The sequence below is a fragment of the Cornus florida genome, unplaced genomic scaffold (assembly GCF_030987335.1).
Source record: "Cornus florida cultivar Cherokee Brave unplaced genomic scaffold, ASM3098733v1 CherokeeBrave_3.0.0_Hap2_Chr10, whole genome shotgun sequence".
Classification (NCBI taxonomy): Eukaryota; Viridiplantae; Streptophyta; class Magnoliopsida; order Cornales; family Cornaceae; genus Cornus; species Cornus florida.
Genome location: NW_026775580.1, coordinates 112,401,569 through 112,422,509, shown reverse-complemented (window position 1 = coordinate 112,422,509; position 20,941 = coordinate 112,401,569). Strand labels below are relative to the sequence as shown.

General features: G+C 34.4%; 1 protein-coding gene across 2 annotated transcripts; it reads right to left on the bottom strand.

The window, feature by feature from the left end:
* Window positions 1-1,248: 1,248 nt before the first annotated feature.
* Window positions 1,249-19,147, bottom strand: LOC132277223 (uncharacterized). Of its 2 annotated transcripts, XM_059779006.1 has the most exons (15): window positions 18,819-19,147; window positions 18,355-18,432; window positions 17,840-17,889; window positions 17,651-17,704; window positions 17,333-17,385; window positions 17,001-17,073; window positions 16,420-16,481; window positions 11,887-11,955; window positions 10,024-10,129; window positions 9,269-9,339; window positions 8,537-8,637; window positions 6,193-6,288; window positions 3,988-4,055; window positions 2,180-2,225; window positions 1,249-1,580 (listed from the first exon to the last, which is right to left on the bottom strand). In XM_059779006.1, the coding sequence occupies exons 1-15, from the start codon at window positions 19,020-19,022 to the stop codon at window positions 1,500-1,502; spliced, it is 1,212 nt and encodes a 403-aa protein (XP_059634989.1). In that variant the 5' UTR covers window positions 19,023-19,147; the 3' UTR covers window positions 1,249-1,499. The 2 variants fall into 2 exon arrangements, with proteins under 2 accessions (XP_059634989.1, XP_059634990.1); XM_059779007.1 differs by lacking the exons at window positions 1,249-1,580; window positions 2,180-2,225; window positions 3,988-4,055 and adding an exon at window positions 4,180-4,335.
* Between the last annotated feature and the right edge of the window lie 1,794 nt (window positions 19,148-20,941).

Here is a 20,941-nt window from a genome sequence, read left to right as displayed (position 1 = left end):
AACAACATAGTTTTTATTCAAGAGTTATGCTAGAATATATAAGCCAACTAAACTATGGAATGTATTTTTTTGATCAAATAATATCAAAAGTAAAGTCCACTTGAAAAAATAAAAATACAATTAACTCTTCGGAAAGTTTAGCATTTTTATTAATTTAGGCCAATAATCAATTACTTGCCTGTACCAAAACTGTGTTTTATTTTTTAATATGCTTTACAATAAGCAAAATAAAAACCGCTAAGCTTCACTTCTAGATTCCCCCACACAGCCATCCCAATAGTTTACCATTTACCAAAAGTGCCCTTAACATTTTTATTGGGATGGTAATATTGAATTAGTAAAGAAATCATTGGTGCTGAGTCTCCTGAGAATAGTTGAAATAAAATCTTTAACATAACCTATGTGCTTCATCAAGAAATCTACTGGCATCTTTATAGTTCCTCATGATGCCCTTAAATGCTTTTACGTATTAAAAATGATTCTTTTGATCAATTTCTTTAATCAATTTGTATAATTAAAGAATTTTTATTCCTTTAATGTAGTGAATATAATTCATACTTAAAATTATCCCCTATATCAAGTGAGTAAAAATCCTATGAATTATATTTTTTTTTCCCAGATATATCAACATGCATTCGTTGCCATTTCAAAAATTTTAATTCGTTATTGGGGGCTTCTATTACCAGAAGAACCCATTATTAAAAAAAATTGAACTAATTAAATTAAACACAAAAGATTGCTATAAAGTTGGATTCCAAAGTTAACCGTCATTTCATCGGAGGTTTGAGTGACATTTTATTGCAATAATTGTTCATCTAGATAACCTCCCCAGCATTAATTGTTCATCTAGATAACCTCCCCAGCATTAATTTCAAATAACTTATATCTTATTTTTTAAAATTCCACATATATAATCCACTCAAAACAACACATGCTATAATGTAAATCTAACTTTAGACTTCTTAAATAATTGAATCTAAATCCATTCATTTGAAATTCTTTAATCCAAACGGAACCTTAGTGATTTAATAAATTTGCCAATATAAAATAATACGATTCAAAGATCCATTCTGCTCATTGAAAAATTATCACCATCCAAAAGCATTAGAAAAATAGCCAATAATTACGAATTTCCTAATTATTATGTAAAACTTATGGGTGCATCCGGGAACGTGTTCGTGAGGGCACTCCAACTGCGGGGTGGTCATTCCGTCTATTAGGTTGTTATTATATAACATGAACAAAACATATAACTAGCAGCTTTTTCACACAACAATCCTATTTTCAATGGCAAAAAAGCAAATGGGTGGGCATAGGAACCCTGGAACCACTTAAAACAATTCTATCACTGAAAATGAAAAAAGACCAATTTAAACTGGCTAACAATAACTGAAAATGAAAATGTACTAACAATGTCGAGAAGATTACTGCAGTTAGATCTTCTTGCAATTTTGGAGATAATATTTGTAAATAACAAACTGTTCATACAACACCAACTTTTATGTTTTGAGATGGTAATACTTGTCAAGGAGCTTCTCAGTATACTCTCCAAAAGTAAGAGATCCATTTGAGGAGATCAACTAAAAAAAAAACAAAAAAAACAAATTTTAATGAATAACCATGATATTCATAACTCATACCTGTAATGTACAAGAAATTTAAAACTAAACTTGAAACTTGCTATGCTTTTATATAACCACTACAATCTAAAGAAATGTGTAACATATCCAAGAAGCTGAGACAATTTATTTAGTTATCTTAAAGGCCAGTCATCACCAAGGGCGTTATAGCCTAGTAGTGTCCCCTCTACCTTTCAAAGTGAGAAGTGAGGGTTCGAGTCCCACAGGGGCGAAAAAGTGCACGGCTTTCTTGCCAAGGAAAAAAAGGCTACCCAGCCCGGTACTCATCTTACCCAAGCATGCATGACTGCAAAGTTCTAATGAGATCCGGTGCAGTAGGAGAGGTACCTAATTTGATATCCCACAGAATGAATCTCTACCTAATCTCACTTTTTAATCACTTAACCCCCATATGAATCATTGTCACATAAAACTAAATTTGGGTAACTCTCCGAGTTCTATAAAATTGTGAGATGCCCGATGCCAGTTTAAATCTTCACATGACCAAAGCGCTTAAAGTTCCACATGAATTATAGTGTTCGAGGATTCACAGTACATACCTCCTGATGAATATGAACTGCCTTTGGAAAATTAAGCTTTTCGTCCCTGAAAAATAAATAATAAAAAGGAAAATGAAACCAGCACCAGAAAGTTCATCATAATCAAGATTAATTTTACAATTCCCAAGACTTAAAAGTCTCAGACTTGTTCAATTTGCTTCAGAGGTAGCCAATTTCATCTAGGCAAACTGAACCTAGAAAAAATTCATAGCACGTCAGCTGTCTTGCAAGTTGATCAGCCCTAATATGTCGAACAGAAATTTATTCTATTTGTGATGATTCAAAGAAATGTGGATAGTAAATAAACAATATTTTTTCTACTCCATCAAGTAAATTGGTCTAGAGGTATTAAGAAGAAAAACATAAAAAGGAAACACAATGTGAATTTGTGTCATCCCATCATTTTAAGCAAACTAGTAATCAGAAATTAAGACGACAACAAAGATCCAATAATACCAGTAAGAGACTTGAACAAGATACCTCAGAAACACAACAAAACGGAGGCGTAAATCCAGAATTTTTGTGGAAAATCACATTTCCTTCCTTACAACTTTATTTTCTTGGGAGTTAAACAAACCCAAAGAGTCCATGTGAATGAACATTTTAAGAGTTAAGGAGATTTAGTGGCTGCAAAACTATATTAAGACTCCGTAGAAGAAGAAACATGTGTCAGTATGAACTACATAATTTAATTCATTCAAGCTACTAATGAAGTGAAATAAGCTTATTATCATCTATGAGAAATTATGTTTATTATTAATATTACAAATGCCTTTGGGAAACAATGAACTAAATAACCTAATGGCCACGAGTATTATATATAACAGTATTACATTCTTTCTGTTATACCATCATTTAATCGATAAATTTTATTTTATTTTATTTTTATTTTTAATTTTTTTTCCCTTTATAGATTTTATATGCCAAAAAAATTCCTAGTTTTTCACTCATTACTTTAAGAGCTCGTCTGTGTGCTTTTTTTACCATTCTGCAATGCATACTGGTACACTTCTCTGTTAAGCCATAGTTGCTGCTAGATAGTCACGTGTCCTTTTTGTGTGGTCAAGCTTCCATTTCACTTACCCACATTCTGCATTTGCTCTGTTAACTTCAGAGTGATTTCAAAAATTAAATGACTGACTGAATACTATGGCTCATAATCATAGCTAATTAGCACATGCCATTCTAGTTCACAAAATATTTATTGTAATTAAACAGAAAAGCAATGGATCCTAAAAATAGAAATTCACAAAGTATGCTAAAATTATTAGGAATGAATTCACTTGGACTCATTTGTTTCTATACAAAGGGAGAACAAAAGGTCAATTTTGAAGATATCTTGTTATTTCTACTAAACGGATGCATGATGCGTGTGTTTTCTTTAGCGTTTAACGATTTAAGTAATATGAGACATCATGCTCTAATAGGCAACAAATTACCAGACAAAATTCCACAAGAATTAAACCAGCTATGTTTTTATACAATTTGAGAAATGGAAGGAGGAATTTTGATGTTATATGGCCAGCATAATAAAACAACATGCCCCAGGCCCCCCAGTGTACTAGATATGTCTGTGTGTGTGAGAGATCAATGTAAGAGGTGGACTCTTCTTGAATCAGTTGGCGGATCTACACCCTCATTGTGCACCTGATGATTTGTTCATTGTTTTCACCTTTTTATTTCATTAGCGGCTAAAAAGTGAGTTAATCATCAGGGAAACCACTGCCAATGCTAGATACAAGAATTCGATCTGAGAAGACCATATTACAGTATAACCAGTAAATATAAAGACCTTTAGTAAGTATTACCAGTCAGGCTGCATGAATAGCGCAAATGTAGAACGTTCAATGCCGGAAGCCTTCTCCCCTTTAGGTGCCTAACAGGTAATTAATGTATCAGAATAAAAATCATTGATAACAATAGTCATAAAGTGTATATAAAGAATATGTTGAATAATATATATATATATATATATATATATATATATATATATATTATATATATATTGGAGTAACTTAGACATCCTTAATGAGAAGGTGTGTGATCTTGCATTCTCTAACTTTGATGAAAACAATGACATATGGGTTCAGCTCCACTCTGATTTTACAGTCGTCAATTATAGCATGCAACATCATGATACAAATGGCAAGTGTCCACTGAGAAGGAAAAACGGTACAAGTCAATGGACATCTATGCTACTTCACCTTGATGTGGCACAACATTATTGCTTACCAGACCAAAACTAGAGAAGAGCTTTAATACACTAGCTTGAAACATTGGGATATTTGTTGTCGAAGAACCATCAAACAAATGAAGTCATTTCGTAGATTCCACTTAATATTGCTACTCCAAAAGTTTCCATTAACTCCCTATCACAGATACATGAATTGAGTGCAGAAGAACGAACGCATACCATTAGGAGGTTTAAAAGTATGGGACACACACACACACACACACACACATGTAGATATGTGATTATCTAAATAGATGAAAAAGGGGAAATTAGTTGTTGTAACCTGTAAGCAGCTCATGCTGTTAACTTTGAGAACAGTATAAGTCTATCTATATGGGCAGGACCAATGCTATATGAAAGCCAACCCTTTGGCATCATTTTACACTCAGTGATGCACTCAGACCTCAGACTTCTCAGTTCGAATTTCAACATTGCAATGACCCCTTAGAGAAGAGGTTTACTTAACAATATTATTACGTCGAGAACAGCGCTACTGATGGAAAAACATTTCACGCACCAGCATAATACAATTTTTGAATGTCAAAACCATAAGCCCACAATTGCAAATAAGAGTCAGGTGTGATTATGTTGGTTTGCAGTTCTCATTCTCATTTGAGTGTCATTGTGTGTGGGTGTCAGTGGAAGAGAGGATTTTTTTTTGGGGGGGGTGGGGGGGGGGGGGGGGGGGGGGTGGGTGAATAGTCAACATGTTGTGTCTATGTAAGAACAAACTAGTTAGCTAGAATGAGGAGACAATGACAACTGTAGTGGGGGAGTAGTGAGAACACATGTAGGGCCTATTACTGGTAAAGAAAAATGGTCCGCTAAAAAATATATATGCAAAACAAAATATATGTACTTGATCCATAGGCTCTCTCTTTTTTTGGTAGGGAGAGGGGAAGTGGTAAAATATCATTAAAAGGCGCCAAAACAAGGGTACAACCCATATAAACAGGAGGTACACAAGAGAGAACAGAAAAATGCTTTCCTAACCAAGTAATATAGCTAAAATATACAAAATTTATTGATTATTAAATAGAAATAATGTAACAAAAGATGTCTTAGTTAAATGCTATGAAACAGATATTTTATAACCTTAATCATCAATAGGGTTGAAATGATATGCTGAAGCTTATTTGTAAACTGAACAATAAACAGTCAAAACATTCTAACTAAATTTCTCTTCCAACATTTAAAAGTTTATCAAGTTTCATCAGCCTCAAAAGTTCTCAATTTATTATTGATAAGAGTACATGTATGCAGCCAAGACCATATAACATAGAAGGCACCGGCAACCAAGCTTTCAGTTCACAGTAAAAAATTGAGTATCAAATAAATGAAAGGTCATTACCCGGTGTTGGTCCTGCTGGGAGGGTTAGACTTAGACCGGATACAGACCTAACATTTGACATTATTTTGTCACAAAATGGTTGCTCTTAAAAATATTAATGGTATCCTCATACTAAAAGACTGACAATTAGAGAAATTTTGGTTTTGGGGGGGGGGGGGGGGGGCGCGGGGGTTGGGGTTGTGAAAGGGGTTGGGGTTGTGAAAGAAAGGAAATAAAATACATTGAACCAATATACAAGCTTTCAAGTTAAGAAAGAAAACTAGAGCAGAACACCTGGAGTTAAGGAGAAGCACACAATTACAACATTGCAATAGTAAAAAATAATAAAAAGGAAAAGAAAAACACTAGTGGCACACACGGCACATTATGCCCCAAAGTTCTGCCAAAAAATTCTATGATTAAATAAAGAGATAAAGTGACAAAAAGTACCCGAACACAATGTGGTGTTGCACAAAGATGACCTCTTGATAGTATCTCAGTGGTTTCACCAATTTGGTATGCTATTTCATCTTCTCCAAATACCACCTAATAATGCATTGAAAATAGCCAAGTCGTTATAGAAAAACTACATAAAGCATCATAAATCGTAATAATGAAAAAGAATATGAGCCAACAATAAGGCAGACCAATATTATAGAGATCCATCATTCAAATTATTAGTAACAAGATCTCCAATCAAATTTTAGTTAGTCAAAATTTATTACCACAGAAGTTTAGACGATTAAACCTTTGCCTAGCATAGCATCCCACTCTGCCTTTAATTTTGTGATTTTTCTGAATATCACTTTTTAAGCAATTAGGCTTACCAGAACCAGGACATAGATAATATAATCGAGATATAACTAACAAATCAAATTTGCTAGCATGCCACATTAGATCAAGACCTTAACCACATGGGATTTAAAACAGAATGAATAGAGAATCAAACAATCAAAATTTGCCACATCCCAGATATGTTACAGCAAACATTTTGCATTCTTAATGGATGGAAGTGAATTTTAAACACAATTGTCTTATGTCAAGGATTTGGAATGAATTGTATATTTATCCATCAGTTATGCAGGAACCAGTAAGATATACTTACAATTTACAAAGAGGTCTACAACACTGGAATTCTCATAACTGTAGTATGAGAAATATTTACAAGTATTTGAATGAGTTAAGACATTGAAAAAGGGAAGCAAAAAAATCTCAGGAACGATTTGTGCAGTGATAATCAATTTATTTTCCTCCCCATCCTAACATAATGTCATAATCATACTTCCAGAATTATGTGAATCGTGTCACCTTTTTAGTTTACCTTTCTTATTTACTGGTTTTTTGGTTAGTTCAGGGTCTCATGATTCTTTACATGGTTGTAAAAACATAATTTTGCTAACTTGCTTTCTTTCGGAATTCCTTAAAATGCTTTCAAGGAAGCTTGCTCAACCTCACTAAGAAGATCAATAGAGGAACTGCATAGGATTGGTGAATAAAAAAGAGCTAATGGACTACGGTTCGAATTTGGACATATTATAATTCATATTATTGTTACACAAGATCTTGTTTTTGTCACTCCTAGAATTTCCTTCTCATTTTGGATTCTAAATACCTAGAATGCTCTCCTGAAAGTACACTAAAATCACCAAGAACAACCTCAAATTAATTTGGCTGGTCCATTTATAACATTTCAAGAATTCTTTTTCCATTTGCATGCTAATTACTTAAATTAATTTTTAAGCATCACCATAAAAGCACCAGTTTCTAGCATACGATAGTGAATTCTTCTCCACATCAGTTTAATAGAAACCTATAAAAAAATCCTTCTATGTCAGATCTTTCACTTCTGAGAATATTTAGCTCTCAGAGCATAATGCTGGTTCAATCTACCTTAAAGGAATAATAGAACTCGGGGTGCATTTTTATTGGTGGACCGATTTTATTCCTACAAGAATTACTTTCCTTTACGTTGTGCTTAAACTTATATTTTTGACATAGTCCCAAGGCCGAAAGAAGAAGAGTGCTGCAAGAGGAAGATGGATACTATAAAATATATAGTCATTCCTTGTGAACATTATCTTGAAAAAATTCCAGGTCAGGTTTAAGTAACTTAATGATAATTGAAAAATGAAATTTATTCTAGTAAGTGATACCCTAATAAAGGTAAGAACAACAAAAATAACTTCTATGTATTCCATTTTTTCTGTAGGATCGACTTTGGCATTATACACGGTAATGAATTGATGAAAAGCAGTATATGGCAGCTATATCATACATTCATGAAATATGCAACAACTGCATTTAAAAACACATTCACTTATATTACCTTATTTATTTTTCATAAATTTAATTTATACGACACTATAATTTCCTCATGTCTATAACACCATGTCCTGAGCCATAAGATTTTGCCTCATCAACATTTCTAAAATTTTCCATTTTTTCCTTTAACTGAAGTGCATTGCTTCACAACTTAACTTCCTCAAACTTGTTCCAACACATATCTTTCTAGTGTTTCAAGTTCTCCACTGGCAAATTTCTTTCTTTTAACATTTACTGAATTTCCGTTGTGTTATTATCTATTTGTCCCTGTTTGAAGCTGAATAGATCCCACAATATCTTCAATCTTCATATAGGATGTTGAACAAAAGAAAGCCAGCACTTCTTGAATTAAAATTATACACAGAGTAGAAAACTTTGAAAACAGAAACTAAGAACATTTCTTATCATTTAGATATATAAGTTTGCCAATAAACCTATTGCATATTGTAATAGCAAGCATAAGAAATTATACTTTGACTATTTCGTCCGTTCGTGTTTTAATATATAGGCCGGCAGCACTATCAGGGCAAGGTAGTTCCACAGCATCTCTCGTAAACATGCCACAGGTAAGACCTACACGTTGAATTCAAGCAGAAATTAGACACACAATGAGGGGTGTTCAAAAATACAAATTCAGAGATCAGAAAAGATAAAAAGAAAAATATTTATCAAAATACAGGCTATCCGGTAAATATACGAGTCCAACCTGCTATGTAAAATACTTAATAGAAACTGGGCTGCCATCATGTTCATGGAATGGATACTATTATAATTCAATAATTGGGTCCTATGATAGTCTTTATGTGGTTGATAGTGGTTATATAAGTTTCTTGCTTTTTGTTTTTCCTTTTCCTAATCATCTTCCTCAACACAGTATAAAACTATAAATATGATAAGAGATCTGAATTTCTAAAAGTATAAGAAATCAAATTAAATTACTAAAAGAAAACTAGCATGAGATTGACCAGGCTTGTAGTCATGAAGCTGCTCTCGTCCACAAGGACAATGCTCGGGGTGACAAGGAATTTCTTTTAGGTTAGATGAATGACTAAGTGTGCACCCCACTAAGTATTTTATATGCCTTGCTTTATCGCTCTTAGGACTGTAAAAATGCTGTTGTAAAGTTTACGTAGTGGCTCAGTGTATCACTTTACTAAGATCCAGATAGAAAAACTAATATAGATTGTATTCGTAAATTGCTCACCTGTGAGGGAACCATGATCAGTATGCCATCCACACCAAGATGACATGGTTTCATCATCTTGGGTACAAATACTGCAAGAAAACCATTTTTCAGTTATTATCTGGTCATTCTACAGGTCTTCAAACCAATTATCCCACCATTTAAGATTGCAACAATATTCTACACTAAATCAAGCAACATTTTTTCCCCTTAATTATTTTTTCCTTGGAAAGAAACTCACACCCCCATTTGCTCCTTTGGAAACTTGAACCCTCAACATCCACTTTGGGAGGTAGAGGAGATGCCACTAGGCTACAAGGCCCTTCCTTAATTAAGCAACACATTTTCTAAACCTGTATATAGAGAAAAACTCAACAAGTAGAGTATATAAAAGTTGGGCAAAGATAAAAGGTTATGAGGATTGGTGGATAAAATAACATGGGATAAAACTAAAAACACTAATTCAAATCAAATAAACTTCCTGATGAGGAGTGGATGCACTCGAAAAAGTGAAGCTATAAAGATGTAGAAACTGTATATAAAAACTAATCAGCCATTAGCATTGTCAAATTGGTTAAGGTGTCAGGAGGAGGGTATCAACAGGTCAATCACGTGAATTCTTGATGTTATATGCCTAAGGATTAAGTAAACGAGAAATATTATACACCAAGCAAAACTTCAATATGATGATAATGATGACTGAAGCAAGAATTGAGTCATAAAAAAACAAAGTAAAAATTTTCAGCTATAGTTAAAGTTGTGATTGGAAAAATCACCTCTGCTTAGCAGGAAAATAATACAGCAAACGACCTTTATGACACCGAGAGCGTAGAAGTATCTGTTCAAGGCCTTCATCCTCAGATATATTCATCCCTTTGGATACTGCACAAGTCCATATCAAAACTAAATTGGTCAGATCAACTTCACAACAGCAAACAAATAAAAATATAAATTAAATAAAATAATAAAAATTAAATAAATTAATAATAAAACAAACAAAAAGAAAATGAGAATAAAAGTACAAATGTGTTACTTAGCAGAAAATTTAACTGAAATGAAGAAATCAAGGCATCACGGAGGCTACAGTTGACAATTTGACAGGTTTGGGGTTGAGAGGTTTTAAATCACAGTACCAGCATGGTGGCGCAGGGTGTATCCTATGTTACATAAAGGATTTAAATATCCGATTCGTGTACTTATAAAAAATATATATATATACCTGATTCGTGAATTTTTTTCTTAACACAACTCTCACACTTGTTTTAACCCCATCAGCGAGAAATGCTTACCAACTGTTACATTTCAAAGCTTTCATTACTTTTATGAGCATAAATGCACTTACACATAAAAAACTACCAAAGTTAAGTATGTCTAAATAACATCATTTCTCAATGTAATGTATATACGGAAAGAAAATAAGTAAAAACCATACAGATTTACATCAGGAAAGTTGGAAATACATTTACCAACCCATCTTTGTAATCTAGCTTCAACTAAAAGATCTTTGTTAGAGTTGAAAAATCTAACCCAAAGTGAACAAAGTTCTAAACATTTTGAAACTTACCAATAAAATCGAATATACAAGAATCTCCATAAAGATCCAAAACTAGATCTTGTAGGTCTGTTATTTAGGAGGCTAGATCTATAGTTATATGGTGTTCGATAAAACCCCAACCCCCAAAGTAAGAGTTTAAGAAAATGAAAGAACATAAAAAAAGAAGGAAAAAAGGATTAAAATGGACTTAAAAATTCACATTAGTTGCAATCTATAAAGACCCCTACTAAACTGCTATGAATCCTTTACAGGGATGTTACTGCACTGTAATTAGGAGTGTAATTTAATTGAAGGACCTGTGGCTCAGTCCTAGTTGGCCTGGTTCAATTCCCTATGTCCATTTCTGAACCTTCTCCTTTGACGCCCATCCCTACATGGGCCACATATTTGGTTGCTGAACAAGTTTTCAGCAATCCCAATTAAGGCCTGATTCAAAAAGATAAATAATAATAATAATAATAATAATAAAATAAAGAAAGAAAAAAGAAGAAGAAGAAGAAGAAGAAGAAGAAGAAGAAGAAGAAGAAATACGAGCATTCTCATAACGAATCTCCTTTTTTTGACGATAGGAAAAAACCATTTCCCTATTAATTTAGCCAACCTCAACACTGCTGTTCAGTCTATGAGAAGAACTAAAAGAGGGAAGAAAAGAAAAAAGAATTAACAGCGATCAGACTTATAAGTTATAATACAATTAGAAAGCATGACAAGAATTAGCTTTATGAAAGCGATAGAAATTAGAAAGTCTTCTTTGAAGAATCTATGCACTAAAAGGCTTTCGCAGCTGAAAAATCCTCCATCAATATGACCTAATGATTGGAAATTAGAATGATTGCTAGCGTGACTTATTTTTCTTCCTTAATTTTCCTTTTGAAAGTTGAAGATTATATATTGAATAGAACAATTGGACATCAAATTGGTTTTCTTTTTACTTGGAATGCATATACTGAAACTCTCAGACAACATATGTGAAAATTGAGGCTTAGAAAAAGAACAGAGTTCATTTTCCCTGACCAAAGAAAACAGAATTCATTTTCACAATGACATCATGGAAAATTGGAAACATCATTTATGAAGAATTTACCATATCGATCGCAGTGATATGCCACCATCGATCCAACATCCAAAATCAGCTTCCCAAGGGCTTTAAAAGCTACAAAACAAGAACAAACATTCAGTTATCATATAACCCATGAAACAAGGAAGGAAATCATAAAGCAACATAAACGGTTGAAGAGAGATTGTGCAAAAGGACAAGTGGATGCGACTAACCACTGAGGATATTAGGGGAATGTCTTCTACTGCCAACAAACATCAAATGATTTTTGCATAGGGATGTAAACAAGCAGAGCTGAGCTCAGAGCTTATTAATGTGTTCGGGCTCAACTCAGCTGACCAAAAAGAGTGCTCAAGCAGGCTCAAACTCGTGTAAAATATAGTCTTTTATAGTCTGAACTTGGCCTGGTATTGGAAACAAGTTACTTGGCCCGGCTTAGTTCAATTAGTTCTCCAAGTACAATATTCTCATGTGCAGTAATAGTTTATTAACATTTTTATATGAAACAAGAAAAATGTTAAAAAGTAGTCAATGACATGTTGAATCACTTCGGCTACATTTTCTTCTATAAGAAATATAACATTTAAACAAACACTGGTGCCATGAAAAGCGTTGAAAATTACAATTTAGTCTAATGACTACCCTTTTCAAGTGATGTACTTACAGCACGACCACAGCTTGCAAACTGTTCAAAATCGAGAGAGAGAGAGAGAGCAAAACATATATACTGTATATTCAACACTCTAACCTAATAAGCCTGTGTAGGCTTATATATAAAGGGACAAGTCTTGCATAATAACATAAGGGTCCTATCAACTAAATGTAATTACATAATGACCCAACATATATATATATATAAAACTTCTAACACTCCCCCTCAAGCTGGAGAATATATATCAAATAATCCCAGCTTGAAACAGATAGTTCTTAACTGATTATGACCCAATGCTTTGGTAAACATATCAGCCAATTGATCTTCAGACTTCACAAATAGAGTATAGATGCTCCCATGTAATATTTTTTCTCGAATGAAGTGACAATCAACTTCAATATGTTTGGTCCTCTCATGAAACATAGGATTTGATGCAATGTGAACTGCTGCTTGATTATCACAGAACAATGGAGTAGGAGCTTCAACTGTCAACCCAAGTTCTTTTAGAAAATGTTGTATCTATGTCAACTCACTAGTGGTATGGGCCATTGCCCTATACTCAGCTTCAGCACTAGATCGAGCTACCACCATTTGATTTTTACTTCGCCATGTAACTAGATTTCCTCCTACAAATGTGCAGTAGCCTGTAGTAGATCTCCTATCTAAAGGAGAACCGGCCCAGTCGGCATCTGTGAAACCTTCCACCCTGAGATGACCATTTGGTTTTTATAGTAACCCAAAACCTGGAGCTTGCTTGAGATATCGGAGAATCCGAAGAATAGCAATCCAATGTGGCATTCTAGGAGCTCCCATGAACTGACTTACAACACTACCAGCATATGAATATCAAGTCGAGTGATAGTGAGATAAATTAATTTCCCAACAAGGCGACGAAATCTGCCTGGGTCATTAAATAGATCACCCACATCAGCTACAAGTTTTTTTATTTGAATCCATAGGAGTATCAACCGGACGACCACCTAACATACCTGTTTTTTCTAATAAGTCTAACACATACTTTCGTTGGGATAAACTTATACCTGTCTTGGATCTAGCAACTTCAATACCCAAGAAATACCTAAGTTTACCCAAGTCTTTAGTGTGGAATCGATATTACAGAAACAACTTCAACTTAGCAATGCCTTCAGAATCATCACCTGTGATCACAATATCATTTACATACACCACAAGAATTATGAAGCCAGCTTTAGTGAGCTGGTGAAATACCGAATGGTCAGTCTGACACCTGTGAAGACCAAACTTTAATGCTGCCTCAGAGAATTTTCCAAACCAAGCCCATGGAGATTGTTTCAATCCATACAGGGCCTTTTTAAGGCGACAAATAATGTAAAGATACTCCCCCCAAGCAACAAACCCAGGTGGTTGCTCCATATAAACCTCTTCTGCTAAGTCACCATGCAAAAAGGCATCTTTAACGTCTAACTGAAACAGAGGCCAATGTCGATTAGCAGCAAGAGAAATCAAAACACGAATAGAAGAAATCTTAGCAACAGGGGCAAACGTCTCATCATAGTCAATACCATAAGTCTGGGTATAACCTTTGGCAACAAGACGGGTTTTTAAACGCTCAACGGACCCATCTGGAAGATACTTCACAGTATATACCCAGCGACAACCAACAGGTTTGGCACCTAGAGGTAATGGAACAAGAGTCCATGTGCCATTCTTATGCAAAGCATCCATTTCATCTTGCATGGCTTTCCTCCAGCCCGAATTAGACAAAGCATCTTGCACAGTCTTGGGAACAAATGTAGTAGACAACTTAGAGGAAAAACATGAGAATGATGGCAACAAGGAATTATAAGAGATATAATGAGCAATGGGATGTTTAGTAACACATGAGCGAGGAGCTTTACGAAGTGCAATCGGCAAGGAATCAGACACAGTGGAATTTGTCGGATCCAAAGACTCTGAAGATGATGGAGGAGGCACGACAGCAGATGGCTTTGGTCTTCTTTTGTACACCTGTAACGGAGCAGGTGAAGGAGAGCTGGGTTAAAGAGAAAGTGAGGGAAGAGGAACCGCAGGAAGAGGCGACTCAAGAGTGATACCAAGAAGTGAATCATTATCTGAAAAATATAGGATGGACTCACAAAAGGTTACATCCGCACTAATAAAGTACCGTTGAGAAACAGGACTATAGCAGCGATAACCTTTATGAGAACGAGAGTAGCCAAGAAAGACACATTTTGTGGCACGTGGGTCTAGTTTATCAAAACCAGGACCAAGATTGTGGACGTAACATACACATCCAAAAACTCTAGGAGGAAGAGAAAACAAGGGAGAATCAGGAAATAAGATAAAATATGGAGATTTGCCATCTAATACAGATGACGGCATACGGTTAATAAGATGACAGGCAGTAAGAACAGCATCACCCCAAAACCATTTAGGCATACGCATATGAAACAAAGAGCACGGGTTACTTCTAAGAGGTGTTGATTCTTACGTTCTGCAACTCTATTTTGTTGAGGAGTATAAACATATGAATTTTGATGAATAATTCCTTTATCACTAAGATATGTATCAAAGGGGTTTGAGGAATATTCCTTAGCATTATCAGAACGTAGAATACGAATTGGGCATCCAAACTGAGTTTTGACTTCTTTTCGAAATTTTTGAAAAATTAAGAATAACTCAAAACGATCTTTCAATAGAAACAACCAAGTCAGGCGAGAATAATCATCCACAAATGTCACAAAATAATGACATTTATTGATTGAAGAATGCTTTATTGGACAAACGGGTCGGATCCTGGGCAAACGGGTCGGGCCTGGGCAAACTGCTCGGATCTCGGCTATCCCTGGTTTAGTAAACCGGAATTGGAATAGCTATCCCAGGTTTAGTAAACCAGGGTTGGAATAGCATAACCGTGTAGCCAAACACGGGTCTTCTTCTTCACACCTTCACAAACACCGATGTACAACGTGGCGGAGGCGACGGCAACCCAATCATAAGCAGCGGCTGCAACTTCCGGCCAAAAAACCAACCTCACTTCTGCAAATCGAAACGGCAGATGTCGGCGAGCTCGCTGACAACCAAAGAGGAGCTGCCAGCGACAACGAAGAAAGCAGAGATGATAACGAACAAGCTTCAGATCTGATGATGACGAACGAGGCTGCAGATCTGACTACGGTGAACAAGGAATTGCCGACGACGATGAATGAGAAGCTGCCGGCAGAGACACCAAAACCACAATCGTGATTCCGATTGCGATTCAAATCTTATACAAAAACTCAAATCATATACAAGAACAACCCACCTACTGACTCTTACACCCATGATCATTTTGCTCTTATACCAAGTTCAAAATCGAGAGAGAGAGAGAGAGCAAAACATATATACTGTATATTCAACACTCTAACCAAATAAGCCTGTGTAGGCTTATATATAAAGGGTACAAGTCTTGCATAATAACACAAGGGTCCTATCAACTAAATGTAATTACATAATGACCCAACATATATATATAAAACTTCTAACACAAACCTAACGCTTTGAGTAAGCCATTGATCACGCTGTTTTGACAAGCTTAAGATTTTGTACAAACTAGACCTAGCAAAACAAGTCAACTATTTACCCCACCCCCCAAAATAATATATATATATATTAAAATAATAACAATAAACAAGCCGAGCTTTGGTAGTCGAGCTTGTTTTATACCCCTTTTTGAATCATGATGAGAAGAGATTTTAAGAATGGTAAAACAGCTTGCGAGACTGCAGTTCAGAAAGCTGGCCATTAATATCAAACATATGGATCCCAAAGGTACAGAACTAGTGTCAACTAAAACTTTAGAAAGGAAACCAGTCAAACCACTATACATGCAAAAAAATTCAATAGACCAAATTTTAGCCATAGAACGAATAACTGACATGTGAACATACCCAATTCAAGTTCTGGCAAAGCACTGCGAGGCCATATATTTGGTCCACAATATGAAGGGTATCTACAAGACAAAGCATGAAAACAAATAAAAATTAGGCAATACGCATAATCATGTTTGTATGCACAAATTCTATAAATGTAAATTGATTTAAGAGCTTTAAAAATGTTCAAGGAATAAAACCCATGCGCATTCCTGACATATTTAATATATTCCTAAAAACAATATCTTATATAGGCTACTCGTGGAATTTATTTTAAGAAGTGGTTTCTCATAGTTGATTAGTGATTATATATCAAGATAATTCAGAGTGCAGTAGTTCTTAACATTAATTACTCATCTTCAGTCTTTGGATGGGAAATTAAATTTAAAGTCTTATAAAACTTTCCTCCACAGAGGCTACAGAGCATGGATTCTTTTTGTCCACCCCCCCACCACCACAGAAGATGAAAAATATATCAATAAAAGCACCAGAGTCCACAGAGCATGGACAGCCACATATGATCTTCATAAGTTGAATAGACAATGGACAAAACCAAAGTACTCAAATAGTTGTGGAAGATGTTGTTAGCCAATTTTTACCGTTGAATGAGGGATGCGTCAGTTGTAGGTATATCTAGTATCGGATTTGCATAGAAGGACCCTTTCAACATATCTACACAATAGAAATCAAGACCTCAACAGGTAGGAAAAAAATGACATATTAAAACATGAAGTAAGCTTTACGCATGCATGCCCACACATCCATATGCTTATGTGTGCTTGTGTTTATGTATGTATATAAACAGGATTCAATCAACATTAGCACCATAGATAGTTAAAGATAGTAAAATGATCATAGTTCAATCCACTTATTAAAAGCAGTTGAATTGTTTATAGAGTCCATGTGATGTTTGACTAAGGATAAACAGTACCTGGTTTTCCAGATTCAAGCTTTTCTTTTCCATGACTCCATCCAAAGTTGTACCTACAAATTATCCCAAAAGGTGTGAAAAAATAGCAATAGTTCATAGAGAAATAAGACCATATACATCATTCCAAGGATCTGAAAATTTGATAGCAAATGATGCAAAGGATTCTAGTATAATTGTGCAAAGATAGGAGTTGTTGCTAAAAGTACCTTGAAATTAACCAAATTTAAGCAAATGGAGCAAAATGTTTATTTATAATGGATCAGTGAGCGACAATTAGTAATTTGACAATAAGAAGAACAAGGATGCGATTTGAATCACCTGCTATGCGGATCTTCTAGTTCTTTCTTCACCTCTTCAGGTAGGCTGGCTAATCTGATTAAAGATCTCATTTCTATAAGCAATATGATTTTTTTTTTTGAAAAAAAAAAACTTTGAAGCCGTCTTAAAATTTGTAGATCTATTTGCACTAAAACTAAATATGGTAAACTCATTTGAAAGCTATAATACCTAGGAGAAAGGTGCAGAAGATTTTGACGCAATGAAGAATAGCCGGGGACCTATAAAAAAATAGAGTTAAATCGAAAATGAATGGGAAATTGTGAAATACATACAGATAATAGTTCTAGGTAAATGATATAACTAATTCTAAACAGTTCCTAAGTACACAATAAAAAAAATAAATCTAAAAAGAACTGAATTAAGGTTTTAGAAAAGAAAAAAAGAGAGAGATAAAGAGAGTGAGAGAAACTTATGTTGGGGCATATAGATTGACGCAAAAATGATCTATTACTATATATCCCACTTGTGGTAATAATTGAAACATATGCATATCTAACGATGCACTGAATTTCTACTGCCTTTGACATATTTAATAGGACAATAACCCAATAGGATATATTGAACACATCCCATTGATTAGTGAACGAAACAAGGGCCTAGAATTGTCTATACTTGATAAAGAAAATAAATGAATAGAACCTAGCACGGTTAAAAAATAGATCATGAGCAAAGTCACGTCATACATCTGATATTGATAGAATTCCCAATCCATTTGGTCCAAAACCTTCTTCAATCTTTGCTGATAAATCACCATTTTTATCCTGTTCCAATCAATTCAAAAGAAACGAGAGCAAATGTTACAATTTCCTACAGAAACAACAAGTTAGTACAAACACAAAAGAGGGAGATATATATACACACACACACACACACACACGTATAGAGGGAGAGGAAGGGAACTCCACAGTTCAATTCTCCCTCTCTCGCACACACACACAAACAAACGCATATACAGAGTTCTAAAAATTCAAGACTGAAATATCAAAGACAACACGCAAGGAAACAAAACTACAAATAAAATGAAGATGCTCCTTTTTCTTTCTGAGAAACCGAAAATTAAACCCCGGCCTCGACTAAGGATTTCAAATATCCATATCTTTTCTTCGATTATTTCTCGGAAACCAAACAGGTCGTTAGACAATCTTACTTGGAGGTCGGAGTACGAAATGGTGACTGTCTGAAGCGTAGGAGTTGCGGTGGTTTCCGACGAGTACGACATTTTCTGAAACGAAATCCGGCGGGAAACACAGCGATCAAACGGTGACGATGAGGACAATCCCCCGGGAATATATGGGAATTTTCTGAGACAGTGATTTGTATGGAGTAAAGAACTTGATAGCTTCAAATTCATGTGTTCAATCCAAGGGAGAAAGAATCAAGAATCAAGAATCAAGAATGAGCAAAGAATAAATTCGGCTTCGCGTTTTCCTCGAAAGGAGGTGTTGGTCTCTGTATTTGTATAAATTTTCCGATTGCAGAAACTATCTCGTTTTGACGTTGAATAAAAAATGCTTTTTAAAACCCGCAAGTTATGCAGTGGACCCCACAATTCGACCTGTTGATTTAAAAAGGGTCCCACTCTAAGTGCGAGATCCTCTCTCCAGAATCCGACCTATTGATTTAAAAACGTCATAAATACAATTTAAAGTGTTGAACCTAATTTTCTTTTAACCTAAAATTGACATTATATATGGGAGGCGGCAATATTCGCGATCCCTCTTTATACCCCCATACTATTGAAGAAAATAACACTTTTAGTCTTAATTTTATAGCGGCAAAAAAAAAAAAAAAAAATTGTCTTAATTTTATAAATAAATAATTATTAATTTTCAAATTTTATAACTACTCTTTCAATTATTGTAAAAATATTTTTGCTCCCACTTTTCCCAATTAACCATTTTTTTTTCCCCCCCTTTCTTTTAACCCCTTTTTTCTCTGGCTTCCAGTCCTCTCCAATCTTTCTCCACACTTTGTATTAATTATCTTCTTTTTTTTTTGGGTTTGATATCGATCTTTATAAATAAAAATGGAAGATTACACTAACAAAGAATTGACAAATTTGAACGAAATAATCCATCTTGTTGGCATGGAAAGCACTAAAGAACTATCCAAACTTCATGCACTATTAAACTTGTTACATGCTAATAGTGATAGTGATTTTTTTTTTCTTTTAGTGTTGTATGTTTTGCGTTTAATTTGATTTATTTTTTTATATGATTTTTAAGAATTAATTTAAAATTTATTTGAACCTTTAGTTTACTTTAATAAAAGTTTTAACTATTTTGACAAGACATAATAATGCAATGATCTGTTTTATAGGTGACAAAATATATCCCCCCATACACATGCACACACATATATATGTATTGCTATAATAATAATAACAAAACATGATAGTATAATGAGTCTAATGATAAGGTAAATTATACTAACTCGCTTTTAAATTATTTAACACATTTTATTATTATTGAATAAAATTATAAATGATTATTTATATTTATATATATATATATATATTAATTATGTTCATGTTGTTTTATCAAATTAATCTATCAAGAAATTGTGGTTTTTGTTTGGACGGAGCTCAACAAGAACTGTAAAACATAATTGAACCTTCCCTTCTATTGAATATTTTATAATCGCATCCACTTCTTGCCGTCCTTTGTTTTTTTGTTAAAAATTAGTGTCATGTCTCATAATCATGTCATGTCTTATGTGTCCGTACTACTCTTGCTTTGTCATTTCGTATGTCTCATCGGTAGGCCATCTGTTACTTCTAAGTGTCTGGTTCAGTAATTTCATGAAAAAGGTAACTGATGGCCAACTTGTGACATGTCTGAAATAATGAAATGAAACGTGCATTAGGCCCTTATCATATGCTTTGTTCAAAACTTCCAAGGATGGATCTGAGGTTAAAAAACCAGGGTGTGTTTGGAACGTCTCGCGGCTAAACCTAAACCACCTCTAATTATCTCAATTTCTTTTCTATTTCTTCTTTTATTTATTTATTTGTTCCTTTATTTATTTATTGGTTCTTATTACAGAGAGTAGACGGAAGCTTAATTCAAGCACTGCAACAAACAAGGCCACCAATAAACCTGAACATTGCCTAGGCTTAAAATAATTAAGTAAAAATTAAAAGAAGAGAGATTTGCTTGAAAATCAATTTTGTGAGACAAGTAGAATAATTAATCATGCACCTCTGAATACTGAATTGGTCTCTAAATGTTGTTCCTCGAATTTCCAAGCAACTGATCTGAGATGCAAACA